The sequence below is a fragment of the Petromyzon marinus genome, chromosome 55 (genome assembly GCF_048934315.1).
Source record: "Petromyzon marinus isolate PM22_M1 ecotype Great Lakes invasive population chromosome 55, UKy_Petmar_22M1.pri1.0, whole genome shotgun sequence".
Lineage (NCBI taxonomy): Eukaryota > Metazoa > Chordata > Hyperoartia > Petromyzontiformes > Petromyzontidae > Petromyzon > Petromyzon marinus.
The window spans coordinates 1,861,612-1,886,285 of NC_133721.1; the positions used below are offsets into that span (position 1 = coordinate 1,861,612).

A 24,674-nucleotide genomic window follows, 5' to 3' on the forward strand; every position below is an offset into this window, starting at 1 on the left:
TGCAAACCGCTCGACAATGGGAACACCGAGGTATTCATTTGGTGGTGGTAATCGTGGTCACGGTCGCGGTAATTCGTGCCTATTCCTTTCATGGTTTTGTCAATGCTAGCGGAGGTTACAAGGGGAGTTTAAGTGGCACAATGATAAGTGCACTGCACATTCATCCTGTCAAGCTGGTTTAGTTCCAGTCATGGCTAACACCGGTCAGGACTGATTTCAACATGGCTTGGTTCTGGCTTGATCTGCTCCGTTGCCTCCAAAGAAGTATGAGTGGCTCAGCTGTGCCTTGGCTCAGGCTCAGCTCACGGAAATTCTGAGCGTGGCTGGGAGCATGCAGAGATATACGTGGAGGCACAAGGGACACGGAGGCTCAGGGCTGTAACCATGCTTAGAGGCAGCTTGGGTTTTAAGCGTTGCTTTGATGTGGCTTATTGAGAATTAGAATCAGAATATTTATACTGGAGGAATCCAATGAGCTATAAAGCTATTTTTCACATGTCCACTAGAGGCGGGTAAGAATGTTACAACAGCAAACAGTACAAAAACATAATAGTAGTGCAAAGTACAAGAAAGATCAACAAATAACCCAAACACAAACAAATACAACTAAACCATCCCCATCTTACCAGGAAAAGCCCACTGAGGTATTGATTTATTTTTGATTAGTGACCTGGCCACAACTGAATAGCTCAACAAAGTGGCCCATCATTTGGACATTTATAGCAGCCAAAATAATAGAAATAATCTCAATGCATGTTGCGCGAGAGCCAAGCCTGAGCCAAGCCATGGCTAAGACCCCACTGGCCTAAGTGTCCACGTCACTGGCCGAATGCCTGGTTCACAATGAATGCACCAGGTAGTAATGGGTGTGCATTTCATTTCACATTATTGTGCTTTGGTTGGAGTGGCTATGGTGGAGGTTATGCATGCATGTGGAGTGAGCAACTTCCGCCAGACGTCTAGTAGAAGGCGTCTTATTTATTAAAAGCACACAGGGCGATACACTTCGTAACGCGGCTACACCTAGGCTGTACAAACACGCAGCCCATTTGCGTCCTGTGTAGCTACGCTGGCTGGTTGACGAGCGTAGCGGTGGAGACAGAGCTGCTCTTGCAGAAGAACCAGCCACGTGGTCGGAGACGAAGAGATGACGACCGTAGCGACGCAACCAGGACCCAGACCCCACGCTAACAGCCCCGAAGTTCTGATTCGGTGCTCTTTATATCTGCCTGGAGTGGCCAAGCTCCACCTCTGGCCACGCCCCCTTTCTAGAACCTTCTAGGCCCTTCGGGATGGTTCCCAGAGCTTCTCGACTGACTCCGCCGTTGACCTTTACCCCAGATACGCCCCTTCATAATAAGGCATTATGTAATGCAGCTATAACCTTCATTACCCTTACAGGCCGCAGGTATCACCCTGTCATTACACATCCATGCATGTGAGGGTGGTGACGGTGTGTTAATGTGTGTTCTAGGTTGGGGTACACATCGCCGATGTGAGCTATTTTATCCGGCCGGGGAATGCCTTGGATGAGGAGGCATCTCTGCGTGGTACCACAGTTTACCTGTGTGAGAAGGTGAGATGTGGATTTCTTCTTGCCACAATATCAAGTGTTTTACGACCCGCCGATTTCATCCTTTCATTCTTAACTTTACGACATGATGTAAAATATTACGATGTAACGATCATCGCGGTACCAGTTTCCCCACAACTTTGTAATTGTATTTGACATTTTCATCACATTTTTTTGCGTGCTTTTCAGTACTTCCCGTATGAATAACGATAACTTAAAAATGAATTAGAATTTAAAAAATGTGCAACAACAATGCTAAATATCTCTCATGATGTTTTAAACGAGGTGATTTTTTGTGGATTTCTTATAATATGATGTACCGTGACATCATGAGCGGCAGGCTATCGGCGCAGTGGTAACACTCGTGCCTTGCAGCAAGGAGACGCTGGGTTTGATTACTCAACTCTTGTGCCTTTTTGCTTGCAGCTTTGTTTGTTCTCCCCCCTGTTAGTGAATGGGTTTCCTCTGGATTCATCAGATTTCCTCTAAATAAAACCCATACAATCTTAACTGGCATTCGCGAAAACATCCCCTTGCTGAACAGTTACCTGCAGGTGACTTAATCATGTGTGGGTTTGCTTGCAAAACACTCGTTGAGTTGGTGCATATGTATTTGCCAGATTGTGTTTATTGACAGAGAAGTTGTTGCGTTTATGTGTTTGTGCGCCTGCAGAGGATTGATATGGTGCCAGAGTTATTGAGCTCAAACCTGTGTTCCTTGAGATCCAACGTCGACCGGTGAGATGCACCAACAACTGTGAACTCGCGAGTGTGCACATTGCAACCCATACTCAGCAGCTAACGTGCGTTGTTGCCAGGTGCACATGTAATCCCATGATGCGTGGCACTGTTTAAGTGTCATTGTACAGATCCACACAAGCATGTGTACATACATAAGCAGCCAAACCAGGATGGCACAATGGTAACACATGTCTCACAGCAAGAATGGCCTAAGATTGATGCCCGACTTGGTTGCCTTTCCATGTAGATTTTGTATGTTCTCCCCCTATTTAGCATGGGTTGACTCCAGGTTATCAGGTTTCCTCTCATCGCTAACATAAACGTGTTATTACTACTATGATCCTTAACCATGGAAAGCCTCACTGAATCTCATAACTTCGGGAGGGTACTGCAAAGCTTTTGCAGTCGAACAATGGTTGCTACATATATATATTCCAGTTGAGTAATTTGTAACAACCCAAACCGGTATTTGGCCAAACATCCCGCTGCTGAAAGAATGACTCGACTACCAAAAACTTGGCAAGACCCTCCTGAAAAAGAGTCTCGAGACTTTGCGAGGCTTTCCTGAGTGAACACCCTGCACCACTCCAATGTCGACGACTCTGCCACTCGACGGTGAATGGCGACGGTGCATGTGCTGTGCGCGTGCAGGCTGGCGTTCTCGTGCATATGGGAGATGACTCCAAAGGCTGAGATTGTGAGCACACGTTTTACCAAGAGCATCATCAATTCCAAGGTGATTCCCCCCCCCCCCCCCACAGACGTTCAGTTTTTGTAAAACTCTCGTTTGCTTTCACGTGTATTGTATCGGTGCCTTGCTATGTTAGTGCAGTTGAGGTTTCCGGATGGCTGAGAGGTCAGAGCGTTGAGCTTGCACCTCTGAGTTCACAAGTGTAGCGAGATGAAACGGGTTCACAAGTGGTAGTATGTATGTTGAACTTCTTTCGCACCGTACGTAGCCAACTGTGCTAATCGGAGGTGCGAGGTAGGACATGAAAGTAGTGAGTTGATGGTCTCTGTCCAGTCAACAATCACTGCACAAAACACAGGTTTGTTTTTTTAGGTTAGATCGTGTAAATATGTAAATGTGTCATTAAACCCACCCCCACCCGACACAGCCAACTAATAAGGGTTGTCACGTAAACAGAACATGCCAATTCGTCACGAGTACAGCACACCGGTGTGTTGTACCAGTGACGAATTGGCCACGTTCTGTTTATGTGACAACCCTTACTAGTCGGCTGTGTCGGGTGGTGGCGGGTTTAACGACACATTTATGTATTTACACAATCTAACCCAAACAACCTGTATTATGGATGATATTGGTCACGAAAGCCTACGTGTTAAACTCACTGCATGAAAGACCACCAAATTACATTGCACTAAATTTGGTTAAATTCCAGCTTTGAGAATTAAAAAAATATATCAATTTTACTTTCTTTGGGTGAGCGTAACTCTCAGTGGTCATCGGGAGCCACGTAGACATCTGTTGAGTTCTGGCTTGGGCTTGGATCAGGCGTGGGCATTGTGTAATTGCGAGGACCCCATGGTTCACCCGTGGTGTGTTCATCGTATCCCCGCAGGCGTCTCTGACGTACGCAGAGGCTCAGCTAATGATGGACGACGCTGGGCGGAAGGATCCGGTCACCAGCAGCTTGCGTGGCCTCAACTCCCTGGCCAAGATCCTCAAGCAGAGGCGCATTCAAAACGGGTAACTCATTGTCAAGATCCTCATCCCCTCCACCGCCACTGGAGCGATGAGCCGTATTAATGTGTGCACCGCATTTAGTCGATCGGCAGGTCGCCTGTGGCGCGGTAAAGTGTGGTTACTCCCGTGTCTTCTAAGACATCCGGCCAGCGTGGAAGAGTAGGCTAAAATACATTGAGAGGGACTGTAAAAGGGTGTATCCCTAGAGGGGCCGCCTCTTATGGGAGCCCCCTTCTTCCAGCAGTGGCTTGAGCAAGCAATTGCAAGGCTGCACCTGTTGCTTTTTTGACCCTATGATGCATGAGGCTTGGGTGAATATCATGCACAAACAAGTGTTACAGGATTCATACTCTGTTTTTTTTCCGTAAAGTCACGTAGGTAAAACTATAAAATAAAATAACAACTAAATTAAATCACGACGTTTCGGGCGCAACACAAGCATCCTTCTTCAGGTGGGACAACCACAGCCAGAAACAATTGCTGAAGTGGGCAAAAAAGGGCTGTTGTAACAAGAGGCTATATAGGTAAGAGAGTGGGGGGGAGCAAGGGGGGAGAGATAGAGATGGGGGGTGTGGGGTAGGGGAAGTGGGGTGCTGCTAGAGGGATTAAAGGGGCGAGCACGGCAAAATGCCGGGGGGGGGGGGGGAAGTGAGTGGGGCTGGGAGTGGGAGGCTGAAGAAGCTGGAGATGCGGAAATGAAGGCAACAATAAAGAAGTTAAGGTTTTACCTGGTTAATAACATCCTTCTAGATTGGAGTGTTACAGGCTGCTGCGGGGCTACATTGTGGGCAATAGAGGACAATGCAGTGACATAAATTTTTTACTCTTCTTAATGCTCCCATGTCTGTGCTCCCCCACCTTTGCCAACGTGTACTGACCACCACGGTTAAGTACGGTAAAACCACCCCACGACCCGTATGACAGGGGGCGGCCCTCATCCAGCAGTGGATTGACTTAACGAGCTGTGCATGTTCAACTCAAATATCTGAGTTTGTGAAGTGTCTTATATTAAGATTCTGTGTTGTTTTGGCTGGACATGATAATCGCTCATGTCCCTTCTCCACCCGTAGGGCATTGACTCTGGCATCCCCTGAGGTCCGATTCCACATGGACAGCGAAACCCACGACCCGATCGACCTGCAGACCAAGGAACTCAAGTGAGTCTCGTCAACAAGACACCTCCCATGACTGCGATCCGACTGTTGTACAGATCTCTCTATCAGAATCAAAATATATATTTCTACTGGAAGAATCCGATGAGCTATAAAGCTCTTTTTTCACAGATGTCCAGTTGGGGCAGGTCACAACGTTACAACAACAAACAATACAAGCACACGTTAGGATTGCAAAGTATTGGAAAGGTAAACAAATAACTTAAACAAATATACAAATAAAACTAAACTATTTTTATCTTACCAAGTAAAACCCTGACCACAAATGATAGCTGAACAAAGTGGCTTATCACGTGGGAAATTTATTATCAGCAAAATAATCTAAGATAAAGAATCTTGACCCTTGTGGTTGATGTGTTGTGGTGGCGGAAACTGGTGCGTGTACACAGGGAGACCAACTCGATGGTGGAGGAGTTCATGTTGCTCGCCAACATCTCCGTGGCGGAGCGCATCGTAGGCGAATTCCCCGAGTGTGCGCTGCTCCGACGCCACCCGGCGCCTCCGCCTTCCAACTACGACATCTTGGTGAAGGCGGCGAAATCAAAGGTAGAGTTAGAACCACTTTTAACGACCACCCTTGTTAACTAATCGCTTAACAACGGGCCTCCATAGAGCTCAATGTGTAGGCTTAACCGACCATTTCCCTGTTAACGACGGGCTCTTGTAGGTACAGTAAATATGAATTAATGCCACGTAAAAGGAAAACAATAAAATAAATATAAAACAATAAAATTATCACGACGTTTCGACTGCAACACAAGCAATCATCATCAGGTGTGAAAACCACAACAAGAAAATTTGAAAAAGTGGCAGTTATTTTTAACGTTAGCACCACGGAGAGAGATTTGACAGTTTGTTCAGATGGACGAGTCCATCTATGTTCGGAAAAGAGGAGGGGGGAGACAAAAAATAATGGATGCGTTCTGACACCCACCTTAAGCGTGATCAATCAATTAAGACCCGAAATGGCTTATCAAATCTCTCTCCGTGGTGCTAACGTTAAAATAACCGCCACTTTTTTCAAATTTTCTTGTTGTGGTTTTCACACCTGATGATGATTGCTTGTGTTGCAGTCGAAACGTCGTGAGAATTTTATTGTTGTATATTTTTATTATTTTATTGTTTCCCTTCTACGTGAATTTACCGAAAGAACCAAGAATATGAATCCCTGCAGTCACGAAAGTTTTAAATCAAAATGAATTCATGCATTTATTAACAGTGTTTATTTTAATATGATGTGTTTATAATGTTAGTATCTTTATGTATTAATATCCATTGTTTAAATATTATAAAGTACGTTTTTTGGGTGAACAAGGGAAACTTTCGATGCTATCGGAACGAATTAAGCTTTTAACACGTATTTCCTATACTCGCTTAATGACCAAATCCTTTAATGCTCGTGTTCGTGGAACCAATTACCGTCTTTAAGAGGGGTTCTACTGTCTCTAGATTGCTGTTAACCTTCCTTCAATATCATCCTCCTCGCAAGGAATTCAGAGGTCGTCGGGTGGCTCAAATTTTTGTTTGAGGTCTTTTGGTTTAACCGGGTGAGAACTCAAGAGAACATAATAGTCTCATTTGCAAGGGTCACCTGGGTCACCCTATGACCCAGAGATTACAGCTGGGACCCTGGCTTCAAAATCCAGCAGCCACATTGAACATACTGTGTTATCAAGTGTAGGGAGTTGAAGGACTCGGCTCGTTTCCCAGCTACTCCACAGAAATAAGCAACAAAAAACCATCACGATAAATGTAGTACTGTATTTAATTTTAGATAAATTCCAGCAATGAAATGTTGAAATATCAGGTCGACTTATTGTGATGAACATTATGCTCAAAATGGGTGGGAATGTGCTACCCCCTACTGTGAAGCAGAGGTGTCTTGAAACGATGTCAGTATTGGCCTGAGCGAGCAATTGCAGGGCTGCACCTTTTACCTTTATCTTGAGATGTAGCCGTATAGTTTCCACTCGCCCTTAGAGGCAGAACAACTCAAAAGGTGTGACGAACCACAGACAACGCTGGAAGGCAGCCAGGCACTGTGCCAGATGTAGATTAATCCACTTGCTGTACTGCCTTCTCCTGGCAAGCCAGGTTATGGAAACCTGAATGCCCACAGGAAGTGCGCTGAATAACGTTTTTTTTCCAATACACCACAACCCTTGCTGCTTCCCCAGCACTGAACTACAAGCCACGTGCGGGATAGTCACCTCACAAACGCCGGTGTGCCCGATTTTTTTGCGCAGAACATCGAGATCCAGGTGGACTCGGCTAAGGCGTTGGCCGAGTCCCTGGACCGGGCGGCGGTGCCGGGAGCGCCACCATACCTCAACACTCTGCTGCGCATCCTGGCCACGCGCTGCATGATGCAGGCCATCTACTTCTGCTCCGGCATGGAGCCCGACACCCACCACTACGGGCTCGCCACCGCCATCTACACCCACTTCACGTCGCCCATTCGACGGTGACGTGCTCTGGCGTCAGGCACACGCGTTAAATCGACCTTCGCGATTATTGAGGGGACTATGTTGTTGTCTTGGTGTGGTCTGGGACTGTGCTGCCTTTCCCAAGTTTAGGAATTTATTTATTAATTGATGTACTTATGCAATGTTAACTTGTGATTACGGCACACCTCCAATTAGCACGGTTGGCTACGTACGGTGCGAATTAAGTTTAACATACAACTTGTATATCTTTTTTCTATTATTTACTTTTACTGATTTGTTTACCTTTCCTCTTCTTAGCACTCCTATCATATACCTACTGGACATCTGTCAAAACGAGCTTTTATCGCGAATCGGATTTCTCCAGGATAAAGATTCAGATTTTGAGTTATTTTTCTAAAAGGTCCTATAAACGGGAAGTTTGGCCAATTCCTTAAATGGTTGTTTGGCTTGTGTTGGGGAAAAACTAGAGGATCCGGAGAACACCAACGCCTACAAGGAGGGTGACAGTGTTCCACGTGCAGAATCAAGAATCCATTGCCGTGTTGCAGCGGCGGCCAAAAGTGAAATGCAATTCTGCCATGGATCGCTAACGATTTTGTTGTGGATCTTAAATAAGAACACAGATATGAGCAGGCAGCAATTTGTGCTACATCTGTTGACAAATAAAAAATCCTCAACAAAGAATTAAATTCATACATTAACAAAGATAATTTCCACCAGCAGATGGTGCTAGAACGTGGTATGGCCAGAGTACAGTATTCTATCACAGCGTTAAATCCATCTGAGTCATTGTTTGCGTAGCTTTCTGGTGGATCGTCAAACCCGCTGAGATCCACCAGAATGAATCGCGGTGCTTGGTGGATTAATACCGCTGCTCCGTTGGCATCTCGTGGCCATACCGCAGCCTGTATCTACTGTAAATTTAATCTTCATATTAAATAGAGGCTACAACAAATGTGAATATTGTTGTTGTTGTTGTTGTCTCCCTGTACCGTTACAGATACTCGGATGTGATTGTGCACCGGCTGCTGGCCGTGTGCGTGGGCGCCGACCCCACGTACCCGGCGCTCACCGACAAGCAGAAGCAGCAGCAGCTCTGCAACAACCTCAACTACCGCCACAAGATGGCGCAGTACGCCCAACGCTCGTCTGTAGCTTTCCACACGCAGGTGGGAGGCGGAAGTGTGGGCCACGTGGAGCTTGCACGGCGTGTGCTTAGGCACCTGATAATGCGTCCATTCGTCTCTTGAAAACCATTTTTTAAGGTCACGAAAGCAGGCATCGTATTGTGCGTGTAGTAAGAATCAATTGTTTTCTATTCACACGCTTACGTGTGGTGGTGCCGTGGCTGTACTGGTTGGCTACACTTGACATTGCTTTTCAGCATTCTTCTGTGTTTGCTGAAAAACCTCGTCACTTGGCACATTTGCCCATGATGTGACAACTTTATTTGATTGGCTCTGTCAGGTGATGGAGGATTATAGTCAATACAATTGACATTGTACCTTCACGATTGAACTCAAAATAATCCCCATGACATGATGCCAATAGCACAACTGGAATAAATTAGCGGGGGGATGCGGAAAATTACCTTAAATTTTGTTAAGTAATTATGGGCTTGGTAAGTGATGCGCGTGTGTCTGCTCTTGGCCACGTAGCGGTGATTAACGGCTGTTGTTGTTGTGGTCTCAGTTGTTCTTCAAGAGCAAGGGAGTGGTGAGCGAAGAGGGCTTCGTGCTGTTTGTGCGCAAGAACGCCGTGGTGGTGCTCATTCCCAAGTACGGCTTGGAGGGGATGGTTTTCTTTGACTCCAAAGATCTCAAGCTCAACGTTACCTTCGACGAGGAGGTAGGGCATGTGTTCACTTAACCGGGAGGCATTGGCATTTCCCGAACGGCTGAATTCTGCATTTAAACCCAGGACTGGCTTAATGCACTGGGACCCAAGCCCACTGACCATCTCTCTACGATTAGGTTTCTATCAGACACACAGACACTTGGTTTAAGGTGGAAGAACGCAGTGAGATACGAAGCTCCGTTTTTTTTGCCATTTGGCAGTGTGGACTATTACAGAGGAAGTTACACCGGTGGATACATTAGAGCCGGATGGCTCACAGGGCTATACCAAAATAAACTGAAACTGAATTAAATGATGTAAATGCGTTTCAAATATAAAACGGTCACAATTAAATTTGCTTTGGAAATAACTGCCATGACTGAGCCCGTATTGTCTCGGAGAGGACATCACATTAAAAATACAGTAAAATCCCTCAGATCCGGAAGAATTATAGAGAAAATCTAATGCTTTCTGTAAACAATGAGAAACTCGAAGGGCAGAAAAGTACTTGTAGAATAAAAACAAATGAGGGAAATAGTAGTTGATGCAAAAAGTGATCTCTAGATGGCAAAAAGCACATTTGTGATCAGTGGATCCGGTCCTTTCCAGCATGCCTTGTATGCCGCATTACATTGTCACTCTGTGTGGATAATGCACACAGCCTAATTTGGACCAGAAGCTCAAAAGGGTCAACATTTGCAGCCATATTTTAGGTATGTTCTTAACTGCAATTGTACACTCCATATAACCTAAGGGGGGTTGCATCTACTCCTTAATGATGGCCAAATAAGGCTTTAAAATTTCTTGGCTGGCCCGCACATCACGATCCCTCGGTTGGTTTGGTCATTGCAGCCATCGGCTTCTCATGCCTGGTTTTCAGCTCGCGGTGAGGTGGCCCAAGCGGTATTGCATTCGCTGTGTGTTGTGGAGGTTTGCGTTTCAAACTCGGTGGCCACTCCGGTTAATACTGTGGTGTGTATTAAGCGTAAAATATTTACAGGCTATCCGCTTTAACAGTGGACGTTAAAAGATCCTGTAACGTTATTCGTGTGCCAGCATCATGGTCCAAGGTTGGCAAATTACATGCAAATTACTTATTTGGGGAGCACATATTAATCGTTCGCCTCCTTTTACAAAAACGTAGCAGTGACCTTGAATGCAAACGTTTTGAGAATCAGTGAGGCTTTTCTGAGTGACCCTTGTAATTGTATGAATAATAACGTTGGGTTCACGTCAATCCGTACTTGTATGCAGGGCACTTGGCAGAGAGCAGTCAGCGGTAGTGTAGCGGTTAGCGTTCTGTGCTACAATCCTGGCGACTTGGGTTCGATTCCTTCGCACGGTCAACACCAGTGATGATTATCTGAACCGGTCCTGGGCCTCCCCTAGGTTGACTCGGAACTCAATTGAATGCCTGGTGCGGTGTGTAAACATCGCCACTGGGGAGACAAAGGCGGCCGGGCATGGCGCTGGCAAACCACCCCCTTGTGTGCTGTGCCGGCCTTCATCTGTGCTCCTCGCCAACAGCACTTGCCCCAACAGTCTGTTAAGGCTACATTAGAGATGTCTTTGTGTTTTGTGTAGGGCCTCACACTGTGCGTGGAGGGCATCGCGCTGAACATGTTCGACCGCGTGCGCGTGTCGCTGGATTCGTCCAACCTGCAGCACCAGCGGATCCGCATGCACCTCGTCCGCCCGGAGGTACTCACCGTGCGGCGCGACGCGCAACCTCGGAATACCACCGATTTGTATTGTGACCATGCTGCTGTTGCTGCTTGCTGCGCCAGCAGTAGTGCACAAAAAACAAACGCTCGCCGCATCGGAACGTCAGCGGGCCGAAAATTAATGACACAAGCCACAGCATAGCGCTTGTTGCCATGCAACCCAAACTGTGGGACCGTATAGTAAACCCATAGAGACACAGAGATACATAGGAGATACAGAGAGACCCATTATGATTCCTAGAGATTCATAGAGACTCATACAGATACATAGCAGTGCATTAAAAACAAGCTCCTGTACGATTGTGGCCATGCAACCCAAACTATGGACCACATTTTACACCACTGTAGTCTGCGCTCCTTCAATGGAGGGGGTGGCAAGATGACACAAACTCTCTCCTGAGGCTCTCCCGTGGCTATCAGACCCATCCATTGGCATTTAGCCCCTGAACTTAATACCCTTATAACACAGGAATAAAATATAAACTCCAGTCTTGGATGGAAAAAATATATGTATAGCTAGCATTTTGAGCTGCAGTCTGTTGTCCTATACCTCCTGTAACTGGCAAATTGGATATAACGCGATGATGAATGTATGAGGGAACGCATTTTTTTGTATAACGCGGATCTGAACTGGATTTAACTCGGTTGAATGAATGGAACTACGTCGCGCGATTAGGAATAAGCGGTTGTGTAACGGCTGCCTCGGCGTAGCATCACACAAGGCGGGATGCTGCTGGATGCTTCTAGATGCTACCCACGTTCCTTAGTCTTTGTTCAGCCTGTGTTACGCATCTCACGCGTTATTGCGGAATGCGCTTTACCCCATATAATATATATTATCTATTATAACACGATTTTTCCAAAACGCGGTGTTCTTGAGGTACGCAACTACCGTATTATAGAACAGACTGTATATCCAAAGCCTATGGGATACTATCCCTACCTATATCAGTTGTGACTGTCCGTGTGTTTAAATCCAGCTTGAAAACGTCGTTATTAATTGGCTTTTCCTGGATTCTGATTGGTTATTACTGTGAGGGGAATCATTATGATTAGCTTTTATTACATTTTGCATGCTGTGTAAAGTGTCAGTATCACTGTCATTATTGTTATTATCGGCTTTTACTTTATTTCTATTGGCTTGTATCTATACTTGAGTAGTTTTTTAATGTCCAGTGCTTTTTTGAGATATTTCGATATCCAAGGTGCTGTATAAATTAGATTTTTATTATGGCCCTAGTTCATTACACAAGAAGGGCCATTATCTGAAACGTGACCTATTTAAATGATCGTTTGGGGCTGTTGTTGATGAATGCGAGTTCTCAAAATACCAAGCTAAGTCAGGGTGTGGGAGCCTTGATAGATATCAGATGTCTTAACAAAACTCCATGAGTCTGTTCTGCATGGGTTTCCTCCGGGTTCTCTGGTTTCCTCCCATATCTAAAAAGAATCATGTGTTGAAACTGGTATTAAGGTAGTTTACGTATCGCCATGGGCGGCAGGGTGGCACATTGGTAAACCCTTGCGTCTTGCAGCAAGAAAACTGGGTTTGATTCCCAACTAGAGTGTTACTGTGTGGAGTTGTCATCTTCTCTCCCCCTGTTCCTCAAAAGTCTTCAGACTTGGCGAAGTTTTTCAGTGTTAATAAGTGTAATAATAACGTATCACTTGTGTTGGAAATACTCGCATGTGTGTGTGTGAGAGCATTGGTGTAGTGGTTAGCACGCTGCGCTATGAACCCGGCAACCCAATTCCCACTCACCGCCAACACCAGTGAGGATTATCTGAACTGCTGTTTTGCCTACCCAAGGTCAACTCTTTCTTAAATGAGTACCTGGTGCAGTGTGTAAACATCAGCACTGGGGAGAGGTGTTGGCCACTTACCCCCTCGTGGGCCATGCCGCCTAACAGCAGCACAGTCTGTTAAAGGCTTATTTTGGTGACTATCTTCGTTGTACGTTTGTGCCATTTGTGTGTCCGCTGTCACAGATTCCAGGCTACAACCCTGCGGAGTCCACCCCATGGGGCTCGCCTTCTCCCCGGCCTAAGAAACCCAGACAGCACTAGTGTATCGTGGATGCGGTGTCAACAAGATGTCGGAGGAGGTGCATGAGTGGGCACACACTCTGGGTTTTACATCTGCAGAGTTAATTAAGTGTACATTGTGCTCGCAAGCAGAGGTGAACAATTGAAAAAAAAGCAGTGGCGGTTATGAGAAATGTTACCCTGAAGTAACAGACGGTTTGCACTCTGAACTTGCAATCCAGAGGTCACCGGTTCTTCGTTCTCCTGTCGCAGCGGTTCAAATGGTAGTACAATCAGCCAATGAAGGTGTATACGCGTCAAGATGTATGAAAGGTTTAGGATATCTTATGCCCCACTTCTTTGCCAGCCAAGACACTGACCCCCTTGTGATGAAGGTGATTTCACAAAAATATTGGTTACTGAATCGGTGGTGTTTATTGACTAACGCAGCAGTGTCCAACCCACAAAGCACTGTGATCCATTCTGGTATATCTCAACATGTTCCGTGATCTACCAGCAATATATGACCAACAGTTACCCGGATGGATTTAACCGACTAATAGAACACTGTAGACATGCCAAGTGCTAGTGCGATCTATTGGTTTAAGATATATATTATTAATCCATTAATTCTTAGTCGGGGATTTTGTTTTGCCATCTGCTATAACAAGAATTGCTTTATATTAGAGGTGTTAATTCCTATTTGTCCAGAGATCCACAATCAAATCTTTTGCGATCATCCACCCATGGATCGCGATTCACATATCGGCTACCACTGATCTAACAGTTGAAAACCAGTTTAACACGTAGGCTTTCGCGACCAATATCCATAACACAGGTTTTTTGGGTTAGATCGCGTAATAAATATTTAAATGTGTCGGTAAACCCACCACCACCCGACACAGCCAATTCGAAAGGTTTGTCACATTAACAGAACGTGCCAATTCGTTACTAGTAACATCACACCGGTGTCTTGGAGAGCAAAGCCCCAACATTTATAATCTGAGTACAATGTTTCACCAGTAATTACAACCAGCTTCATCAGGCGACAGCCAGATTCGTGGCGAATCCTCGTTCCTTAATGCGCATGCATAATGTGTGTTGATTAACATATAAATAACCCAATCGGCAATGGATACCCGTAGTCATATGCATTCATTGATTCCCCTCCCAATTCGCGAAAGAAGTGCTCACAAGTGATGGCTGTCGCCTGATGAAGCTAGTTAGTGCTGGGGAAATGTTGTACTTAGATTGTAAATGGTGTGGCTTTGCTCTCCAACACACTGGTGGACTGTACTAGTAACGAATTGACATGTTCTGTTTATGTGACAAACCTTACTAATTGGCTGTCGGGTGGTGGTGGGTTCAACAACACATTTATATATTTAAACGATCTAACCCATAAAACGTGTATTATAGTTGAAAACCTACAATTGTGCCAAGTTTGTCCTGTCGGAGTGGGCCATTAGGGTGGCCACTCGGAGGGCAAAGCTCTGGGGAATCCGAGCAAGAGCTTCGAAGTATGATTGTGCACGGTGACACCCGCAGGGGTCTCGTGATGGATGGCAAATGGAAGATATTTTTTATCGCGAGAGGATTCCCTGCAAGGGATGTTAGGTTACTTATTCTTGTGAGGATGCCATTTACTGTATGAAGGGGCAGCGGTCAGCTGCATAGAACAGAGTATAAAATTCCCCGAGCTGTTGCTGTTTAAATCGTCGGTTTAATGAAGAATTTCACATCAGGTCTTTTTTACACAGCTACCCCACCCCTCATCGGACTCTGTGCAATCACACAAGGAATGTTTTTGGAAAAAATGTCGGTGTCAGAAAATTTTAAGGTTTAATCGTTTACAAATGCGCATTTCGTTACAGCTTCTCTTGTCCTTTAGACGTGCAAAGATAATTTCTGACAAAATATTGACACGTTTTCATATTGTTTCGTAAATGGTTATAACTTTGCTCACGTATATACAGTACTTGGGCAATAATTCTGAGCTCCTGGAGTAGTGGTAAAGATTTAAGGGAGTTGATGTCTTTGCGACTTTGTGTAAATGTGTTTTACATTTTTTAGCTGAATCGTATATTCACAAGCATGTACACATGAGTTATACGCGTTTATATACAAAATTAAACCGATTTCTTTTCCATGCATCTTCTGTTATTTTGGTTACTTTAAGTTACGTTTTCCACTGCTGGATGAACATCTCGCCACGTGATGTTGGATGTCAGGTTTAGTTTGACCATACTTCACCATGTTGGTCACTGTTGGATGATAATAATGTCCACTTGCAATGCACCACCGCGCAGTATTCACTCGCCTTCGAATCGAGTCCTGCACCGCCGTTTCACATGTAAATTTGATTCTCAATCCCTGGGCCAACTTGCTCCTGATTAGCATGCGATTTGCCACATTTCGATCTCGGAGGTGATTAAATGCGCCGGCTTCCAGGCTTGTTGAGCCGCTCGGAGCCCAATTAACGAAAATTGTTGCCAAAGCAAAAGCGTGAGCTCGAATGTTTGTCCGTGTTATTTTCAAACCACCAGTCGAACGCCGGCCTCTGCCCACTCCGACCGTGCGGAGGCCCTGGCCGTCGGGGAGGCCCTCATGGTGCCACACGGCAAACGTGGGGCCCGGGTGGGCGCGTCGACGGTTGATCGTGTACAGGCGGTGCAACTCCCACAAATGAAACATCACACCTTGCTGATCTCGTGTCCAGGAGCATAAACGATCATCACGCAAACTCCGGTCATCCTCGCAGCAGCAGCTCTTGGCCATCGAACAAAGACGATCACCGCTTCCTTCCGATATTAGAAGCCACGAGCTATGAACGACTCGGAGGTTCGAGCAACCACAGCCGAGTGGGAAGGCAGCAGCAGCCCAGGCGGTGAGCCAGCTCCAAAATCCCCCAAGCACTGAAGTTCTCGATTTAGTACATTGAAAAACACGACGGTAAGTGAAACAACGTAAATCGAAACCAATTTTGCCATTCACTTGAGGGGCCGTCCATAAATGACGTCACGCAATTTTTGACCTCTCGTCACTCGGCGTCACAAAAAGTCAGACCCCCCCCCTCAAATATGACGTCACAAAGCTCTGCCCCCCCCCCCAAAACCATATTTCCATTTTGAAAATAAAACATGCTTCAACTATTGTCATTGTAGTGCGTGGCGCTGCACTGATGTTGTAGGAGTGTTATAACAATTAGTGTTATAACAATTCTATACTTAAAGTTGCGCATTTTGATGTAACGTCACATTTCTCAAACCCCCCCCTCCCCCTCGTCACAAATGTCTGAACCCCCCCCCCGAGGTGCATGACCGCGTTACCGTGTTCATTCTGTGGTGAAGGGATGAGGAAAAGGAAGAGGGAAAAGCATCCAGTGTCGCCGCACGCAGGCAACGTGTTTATTACACAGTGGTCAAAATATAAAAATGCATATATATGTAGTGGGTTCCACGGACACTGGAGACGTCTTTAGAGGCAACACGGTTTATTTGTAACTTTGAACAGAACTCCCCTTAACTCCCACTATCTAGGGAGGTACAGCCTCCGGGCTAGCGTGCCCTCGCACTGATCAAACCTGGCTCTCAGCCCTCTGGCTATCTGTGCCCTAGGGGAGGCTAACTGACCCGACCCAGCCAAGGTACGGGTCCTGACCACTGGTCCGAGCTCGGCCCAGCCCTTACAAGGACGTCGGACTCGAGGTCCCAGGGTCCTAGCTAGGGAGGCTACTCTGACCCGACCCAGCCAAGGTGCGGGTCCTGACCACTGGTCCCCGCTCGGCCCCGACCCTTATAAGGATGTCGGGTCCCAGTGTCCTAGCTAGGCTGGTCTTCTGTTCTTCGTCTTCGGAGCACTGCCCCGAGCTGTCCCAGAGGTGCCCCTTTAATACACCTCTCGGGGGCTCTCCGCCCCCGGTACCGCCCCCTCTCTAGAACCTTCCAGGGGGCTCTGGAAGAACCCCCCAACCCCTCACCTGGGGCCTGGCTCAGGGTGGCACCCCCTATGGGCTTGTGCCCGCAAATGCAGGTAAGTATACCGACGGTATAGGATGTGCATTTATGACGCTACATATATGCGAGAGAGTTTGTGGACAAGAGTCTGCTCTGCGGGAAGCAAGCATTGCCATACGAATGAGATGAGCTCGCGTTTGATGCGGGCAGTCTTGAGGACGACCGTCGACAGGCACGTGTGGAGGCACGCCGTGGTCACAGCGCAGCGCCGACTCGTGTAGGTGGTGATGGCCCAGTTGTAGAGAGGAATGCTGGAGCTTGGAGCAGATGTAGCCGAATGTAGGATAGAGCATCTTGAGGAGCGTTGCCCTCAACCCCCTCCGGGAGGCCGTATGGTTTACTTGGCACTCCCGTCCCTTAGAGTCCAGTCTGATGTAGGCCTCCTCAGGTTCCAGCAGCCTGGCTTCGTAGGTCTTCATTGCACCGCTCTGCTCGTCTAGCATAGTCAGAAGGGTCATATGTGGCTGCCTCCTGAATCTTCACCGTCCTGCAAACCTTACTCGACATCTCGTTGAGGACCCGAAGAAGGGCAGTATTCTCTTTGTTTTGTTTTTTACAAAAGGGCTTGTAAGAGCTCTCGTTCCTCCCACCGCGATCTCTGGTGTCAACTTGAACGGGGGGGGGAGGGGAGACAAAGCTATGGCTTTTTTCCCAGGGGATCTGTCTTCCATGGAGCACAAAGATACAGGCGGAAGGTCCCCTTGGCCTAGCCATGAGGTCAGGCTCGAGTTGCTTACTGAGGACCCTACACCTAAGGAGGCTGTGGATCGTCCTAGGAAGCTCCAAAGTAGAAAACCAGCTTTCCAAGGCCCCCTATAAAGTGCCTGAGCCCAGGTAGAAAAATAGGAAAACTATCAAACAGGAAAGCGAGTGGTTATGTTGGGTCGAAAAAGGTAATGTTCTAATAATGTAGGGGTTGGAGCGGTCATTGCTGCTTACTCGGCCATGACGTCACTGCAACTCGTTTGATTAACACTTTTAAAATAAAAAATCACGACGCGTACTGAACATATTATTCCGAATCGGTTTTACCACCACTACCACCATGACACAGTGGCAAGGCTGGCACATCGCAGTGCAGCTGCTACGCTGAATCATATGAATAAATATAATCAAATCTAGAAATATCCTTTCTGTACCCAGGAGAGCCACATTGAGTCTCGAGACTCATTATTAGCTCCGTGCTGCATTGAGATGTTTGGACAATTTCAAGCATCAGGGTTCGGCACGTAGGAGGAAACCGGAGAAACGCGCAAATGTTGTGAAGCTGGCTTGGTGGTAGAAGTCAGTCCAGAACATTTGGCCCCACACCTATCACTGTAACGAATCAGTGTTCTACGGGGGCATTCTAAGCGAGGACTGATTGTATTAAAATCTACTTTGATCTACGAATCGTAATGTATCAATAATGTTAACGTGTAACATGCCCCACGGTTTTTCTTAATCTGGAAGGAGAGAACAACGGATGATCTGTGTGCTGATGATGTTGGTGATGATCTCGTAATGGCTGTTCACTTCGAGGAGTGGGAGAGTCTGATGGTGAACCTGGATCGTGCCAATAAGAGGTAGGGCCTTACCATTCGCCCTACCAAATAAATCAAAGCAGTACCTGCCTTGATATTTTGTATGTCTTCAAGGACTCCACCCCCTCAACTCCGCATGATAGGTAGTTGTGGAAAGAGTGGAGGTATTCCCATATCTGGGCAGTTGTTCATGACCAGCTCCAATTTCAGAGCGAAGGTCTTACTCTGAATTAGTTCAATGGCATATCCTTTTTTCAGCTGTTTAGCGCCGTATAAAAGTTACATGGCCTATCACTTCATACAAAGCTCTGGTTCTTTTCTGCCAAACTTGTCCTCTCCCTCCCAGCTATAACCTCCCGAAAGCAACATGTGACCTTTGTTTTGGCGTGACAAACACCAGTGAAAGCAAAACACCGAAAGTGTAATGACTACACATAATGCAAGAATCTCAATTGTATTTCTCAACGGGTATTGAATATGAAGTCCCAGGAGTGGTGAAGGTGCATCAGCCTGCAGACCCACAGGTGGCAGCGGTGGATTGGCTTGCAGACGTTGGGGTGGTGGTGGATTGGCCTGCAGACGTTGGGGTGGTGGTGGATTGGCATGCAGACGCTGGGGTGGCAGCGGTAGATCGGCCTGCAGACGCAGGGGTGTCGGTGGTGGATCGGCCTGCAGATGTAGGGGTAGCGGCGGTGGATCTTCCAGCAGTAGCCGACCAGTGAAGTTCTCGAATAAATTTACGCAATTTGCCGAACCTGGTGGCTTTGGCACAGGCGGTGGTGGTGGTGGATCTCCCAGCAAAAGCTGGGGAGGCAGTGGTGCATCTGCCAGCATGAGCTGGGTTGGGATGACAGCGTTGGATCTCCCGGCAGCAGCCGGGGTGGTGGTGGCGGTGTTGGAGATGCCAGCAGCAGCCGGGGTGGCAGCGCTGAATCTGCCAACATCAAGCGCCATGGCGGTGGGGGTGAATAATATGCCAGAAGCAGTCGGGGTGGGGGTGGCGATGCATCTCCCAACAGCATCCCTGGTGGTGGCGGCGGAACTGCATGTGGCTGCCAGGATGGCGTTGGAGGCAGTGGTGGTGTTGGTGGAGACCGTGGCCGTGGCTTTCTCCAGCTCCTTGAGCTATCGACGCATCATTTCCAACTGCAGATGGCGCTCCACATTCTCCCGTTTGTATACTTGAGTGCAGGGAAATCATCGACAGTTTGGTCAACATTAGCCCCTACACGAGCCTTCTAATCATCGCAACTCTTCAAACTATATCGCTTATATAATGTACATAATTTCAGTCACAACAAAAATTACATATAACACATCGGGGCTGTGAAAATTACGGCTTCGTATTGTCATGCGAACGGTGAGGAATCAGCCCAGAACTACACGGGAGGATCTTGTCAATGATCTCAAGGCAGCTGGGACCATAGTCTCCAAGAAAACAATTGGCAACACACTACGCCGTGAAGGACTGAAATCCTGCAGCGCCTGCAAGGTCCCCCTGCTCAAGAAAGGTCATATACATGCCCGCCTGAAGTTTGCCAATGCACATCTGAATGATTCAGAGGACAACTGGGTGAAAGTGTTGTGGTCAGATGAGACCAAAATGAAGCTCTTTGACATCAACTCAACTCACCGTGTTTGGAGGAGGAGGAATGCTGCCTATGACCCCAAGAACAGCATCCCCACCGTCAAACATGGAGGTGGAAACATTATGCTTTGGGGGTGTTTTTCTTCCAAGGGGACAGGACAACTTCACCGCATCAAAAGGACGATGGACGGGGCCATGTACCATCAAATCTTGGGTGAGAACCTCCTTCCCTCAGCCAGGGCATTGAAAATGGGTCGTGGATGGTTATTCCAGCATGACAATGACCCAAAACACACGGCCAAGGCAACAAGGGAGTGGCTCAAGAAGAAGCACATTAAGGTCCTGGAGTGGCCTAGCCAGTCTCCAGACCTTAATCCCATAGAAAATCTGTGGAGGGAGCTGAAGGTTCGAGTTGCCAAACGTCAGCCTCGAAACCTTAATGACTTGGAGAAGATCTGCAAAGAAGAGTGGGACAAAATCCCTCCTGAGATGTGTGCAAACCTGGTGGTCCAACTACAAAAAACGTCTGACCTCTGTGATTGCCAACAAGGCTTTTGCCACCAAGTACTAAGTCATGTTTTGCAGAGGGGTCAAATACTTATTTCCCTGATTAAAATGCAACTCAATTTATAACATTTTTAACATGCGTTTTTCTGGATTTTTTGGTTATTCTGTCTCTCACTGTTCAAATAAACCTACCATTCAAATTATAGACTGATCATTTCTTCGTCAGTGGGCAAACGTACAAAATCAGCAGGGGATCAAATACTTTTTTCCCTCACTGTATGTGAGGAGTCTGTGGGTCGCAACATCACGTACGGCTGGAAGTAGGACATTCCAGACTAAGAGGGTTCATGATGGCAATGTCAACGACACTGAACCAGCCAGCACAACTCACTGCCAATAACACATATCACATAATTCACTCTTAAGCAATTGTTCAATCAATTAATTTAATCACTACAATTAAAACCAAAGAATCTCCCAGAACAAACACTTCGCACTCTCCTCCGTCAGCCACCTGCATCGACAATAAAAACGCATCAGTCCAGCAGTGGATAAAACCTGGCGTGGGAGGTATGGGGGGGCGGCTTACACTTGCGGTGGACAGCAGGGGGGTGTCTGGATGCAGTAGCCATCGCAGATCAAGCGGTAGTACTTGTCATCGACTGCCATGCGCCAGGGTAATGGGCCTCTCCTACACCCACACACATCACACATCCAGCGGCACGCACGTCACACCGAGGAGCACGCACGTCACACACCGAGCAGGTTGCACAGGTCTCCTTTATCAAGACAAACGTGGAGCAGATTACAACTACAACTCTTCTACGCCTGTCACAATGCCCCCCTTTCCCCCCCTCCCCAGTTTATGGGGTGGCGCGGGCCTCACTCCCCCCTTCGCGTCAGCCCCTACTAATAAATGGTCCGGTTGCATTGTGAATGCACCACTCGAATGACGTGCAGTCCCGTGGCGCACTGTAACGGGCTCGTGATTTACTCACTAAAATTCAATGTAAAAAAATAAAAACGATCCCAAGACATTATGTAAAATAAAGGATGGCCATCGTTTGTCAGCATCACAGGCGAAAATTGGCATGCAAAAAAACTTCAATGGGAATCACTCAATTGGGATTGCTCGCAGCAAACAGCACTTGACCTGCTTGCAGGTTAGGTGCTGAATAACCGTGTGTCACACAGAGAACAGTTGCCACTGAGGGTGCTCTGTTCAAATGCTTGAGATGATATGTGATTATCGGGTGTAACTGTGCACACTTAAAAAATTATAAGCGAACTATTATCGTTTCAGGTGGCAGGGTGGTGCAGCGGTGATCTTTGACCCTCGCAACAAGAAGGGCCTTGGTTAATTATCCGACTGGCACTTTGCGGAGTTTTCTACGTTCTCCCCTTTGTTCTGTATGGGTTATCCAGTTTGCTCACGTAGCTAGAAAACACACTATCACAATGTAACTGGGTATTGGCCAAGCATCCCAATGCTAAAGTTACCTGCAAATTACTTCACTGGGATGACACTCGGCAGCAGAGCCGGATGATGGCTTGCTGGGGCCCTATGCCATTGGCAAGCTTAAGAGGCCCCTTCTATGAATGCCTGTATATTTTTGTAAGCAGAATGAAAATCACTGCTTTGGAGAGTCTTTTTTTCTCACCGATCTTAATTTTTTTAAACAATTATGTTAAAACTCGAAACCTTGAGTCCATTTCTTGTTTCGTATTTAGAGCCCCCCCCCCTCTCTTAATGCGAGGCCCTAAGCTGTAAGTGTAGCCGGTGTGAGCTCGCCTGTGATGAATCACACGTATAATTGTGCACTCTTATTTTCTATGGGTGGCCAGGAGAATTTATTATTATTCAAGTGAATGCAATGGTGATCAGGGGATTGGACCCAGAGCCCCACGTACACAGTAGAGTACAAGGGAACGCCCACAGTACAGATTTGAGCTGACCTCCAGATTGAGAAATTGAACTGTGTTATGACTTGGAGAGTGTTTCTGAACGCGATTGTTACCGACCCGTCCCGAAGGGAGGAGAGGGGACAGGGTGGACCGGCTGCATGAGCTTACTCTTTGGCACTGCACAGCACAACATCGCCTGCCTACTGCAAAAAACTCGGCAGGACCTTCCTGAAAATAAAAGTCTTCGGAATCAGTGAGGCCTGTCCTTCGGAGGACAGGCGTAGTCTTGGTCGTCACAAGCGAACATTTGTTTCTCCACATTAATTTGTATCCCCGGGTTACCATCAGGGCTGGGCGCTGCAAGCTTAGCTTCTGAGATCTGATGAGACTGGTAGCCGTTTTTTAAAAGGTAATTTCGGCATCTGGAGCCCAAGCATGCAACAACTTTATGCAACTTCTTGGTTCTTTCGGTAAAGTCACGTAGAATGGAAATAAAATAATAAAAGTAAAACATAATAAAAAATAAAATTCTCACGACGTTTCGGCCACAACACAAGTAGCCTTCTTCAGGTGAAGGAACAGAACTGTCGGGACGACAGCGCTTCAATAACTGCTGCTAAAATTCGCAGGGTCTTTTAAGTTAGGTGGGAGAGGTAAAGCGCCTTGACAAAGGAGTTTACATATCAAACAGGAGAATTTAGCATTGAAATAGCTGTGTTAAAGTGTTGGATCAGCAGGGTGTTAAAGTCAGAAATTAGCATGTAACTGGGAGATTAGCATGATGTTAATGTGAGGGATTAGCATGCGACTGGTCACGGAAATAGCTATGTTAAAGTCAAAATTTACATAGCAACAGAGGCATTTAGTATATGGACGCTAAAGGACTGCAACAACCTAACTATTATACAATGAAACCGATGTGAAAAAAAAACTAAGTATAAACTACATCAATATAATAAATGTACTCAATATATTCTTCAATAAGTTGAGCTATAAACATAAAGTAACTGGGTATACACTACACTATATAATGAATACCATATAGTAAACGAATTAACAAAACTAAAATATAAACTACATCAATGTTATCAATAAACTCCATATACTCTCCAATCAGCTGAGCTACTAACAATAAGTCATTATACATTACAATGCCCTATGGCGAAAAAATGGGTGGCGGTTTTTTCCTTCTTTCCAACGTTAGCACCACGGAGAGCGACGAGCCTCGTTCAGACGGACGAGTCCATCCATGCTCGGAACGGAGGAGGGGGGAGAAACAGCCACGATGCGCTGCTCTGTCCTGTGTTGCGTTACAACCATGCCATAAACTAGACTACTATACATTGTAATGTTATACCTTCCAATCTAAACTACATTGTATTATATCGTATACACAGCCCAATGTAAGCTCTAACATTATGCAGTATATTGATATGTCTCCAACTAAAATTTTCCAACATTACACGACTATTCACCATAATATACACTACCATAGACAAACCCACCCTTGAATTATAAAATGCGTTACTTTACACTACCCTATACTTTAGACTGTAAAATGTTAGACTTGTAATATTACACTATGTATTATTCTACCAACCCTACTGTATACCACACTGCTGTATATTCACTATACAATTACGATACTATATATTGCCTTATGAATTATGTTAAACATTACAATGTTATACTATTTATTATTATATAACATGCTATAAACCATACCATTGACCGTCGTGTGAAAGGTATTAAGAGGCAGTGCCAGTGAATGGACTGCGGTCTGAAAGTCACCATAAAATACAATCAATTAAGAACCGAAATGGTTTATAACATCTTTCCAATGGTTACTAAGCCAGAATCCATCTTCTCGGTTGAAATTGTCTCTGTGTTTGTATATGTGGATGGCCTC

General features: G+C 46.3%; 1 protein-coding gene across 1 annotated transcript in view; it reads left to right on the plus strand.

The window, feature by feature from the left end:
- The first annotated feature begins 221 nt into the window (after positions 1-221).
- Positions 222-24,674, plus strand: part of LOC142905591 (exosome complex exonuclease RRP44-like) — a 101,853-nt gene continuing 77,400 nt past the window's right edge. The window contains exons 1-3 of the mRNA XM_076052216.1: positions 222-229; positions 7,386-7,658; positions 8,642-8,823. Coding sequence (XP_075908331.1) covers positions 222-229; positions 7,386-7,658; positions 8,642-8,823 — 463 coding nt within the window. The remainder of the gene's footprint in view (positions 230-7,385; positions 7,659-8,641; positions 8,824-24,674) is intronic.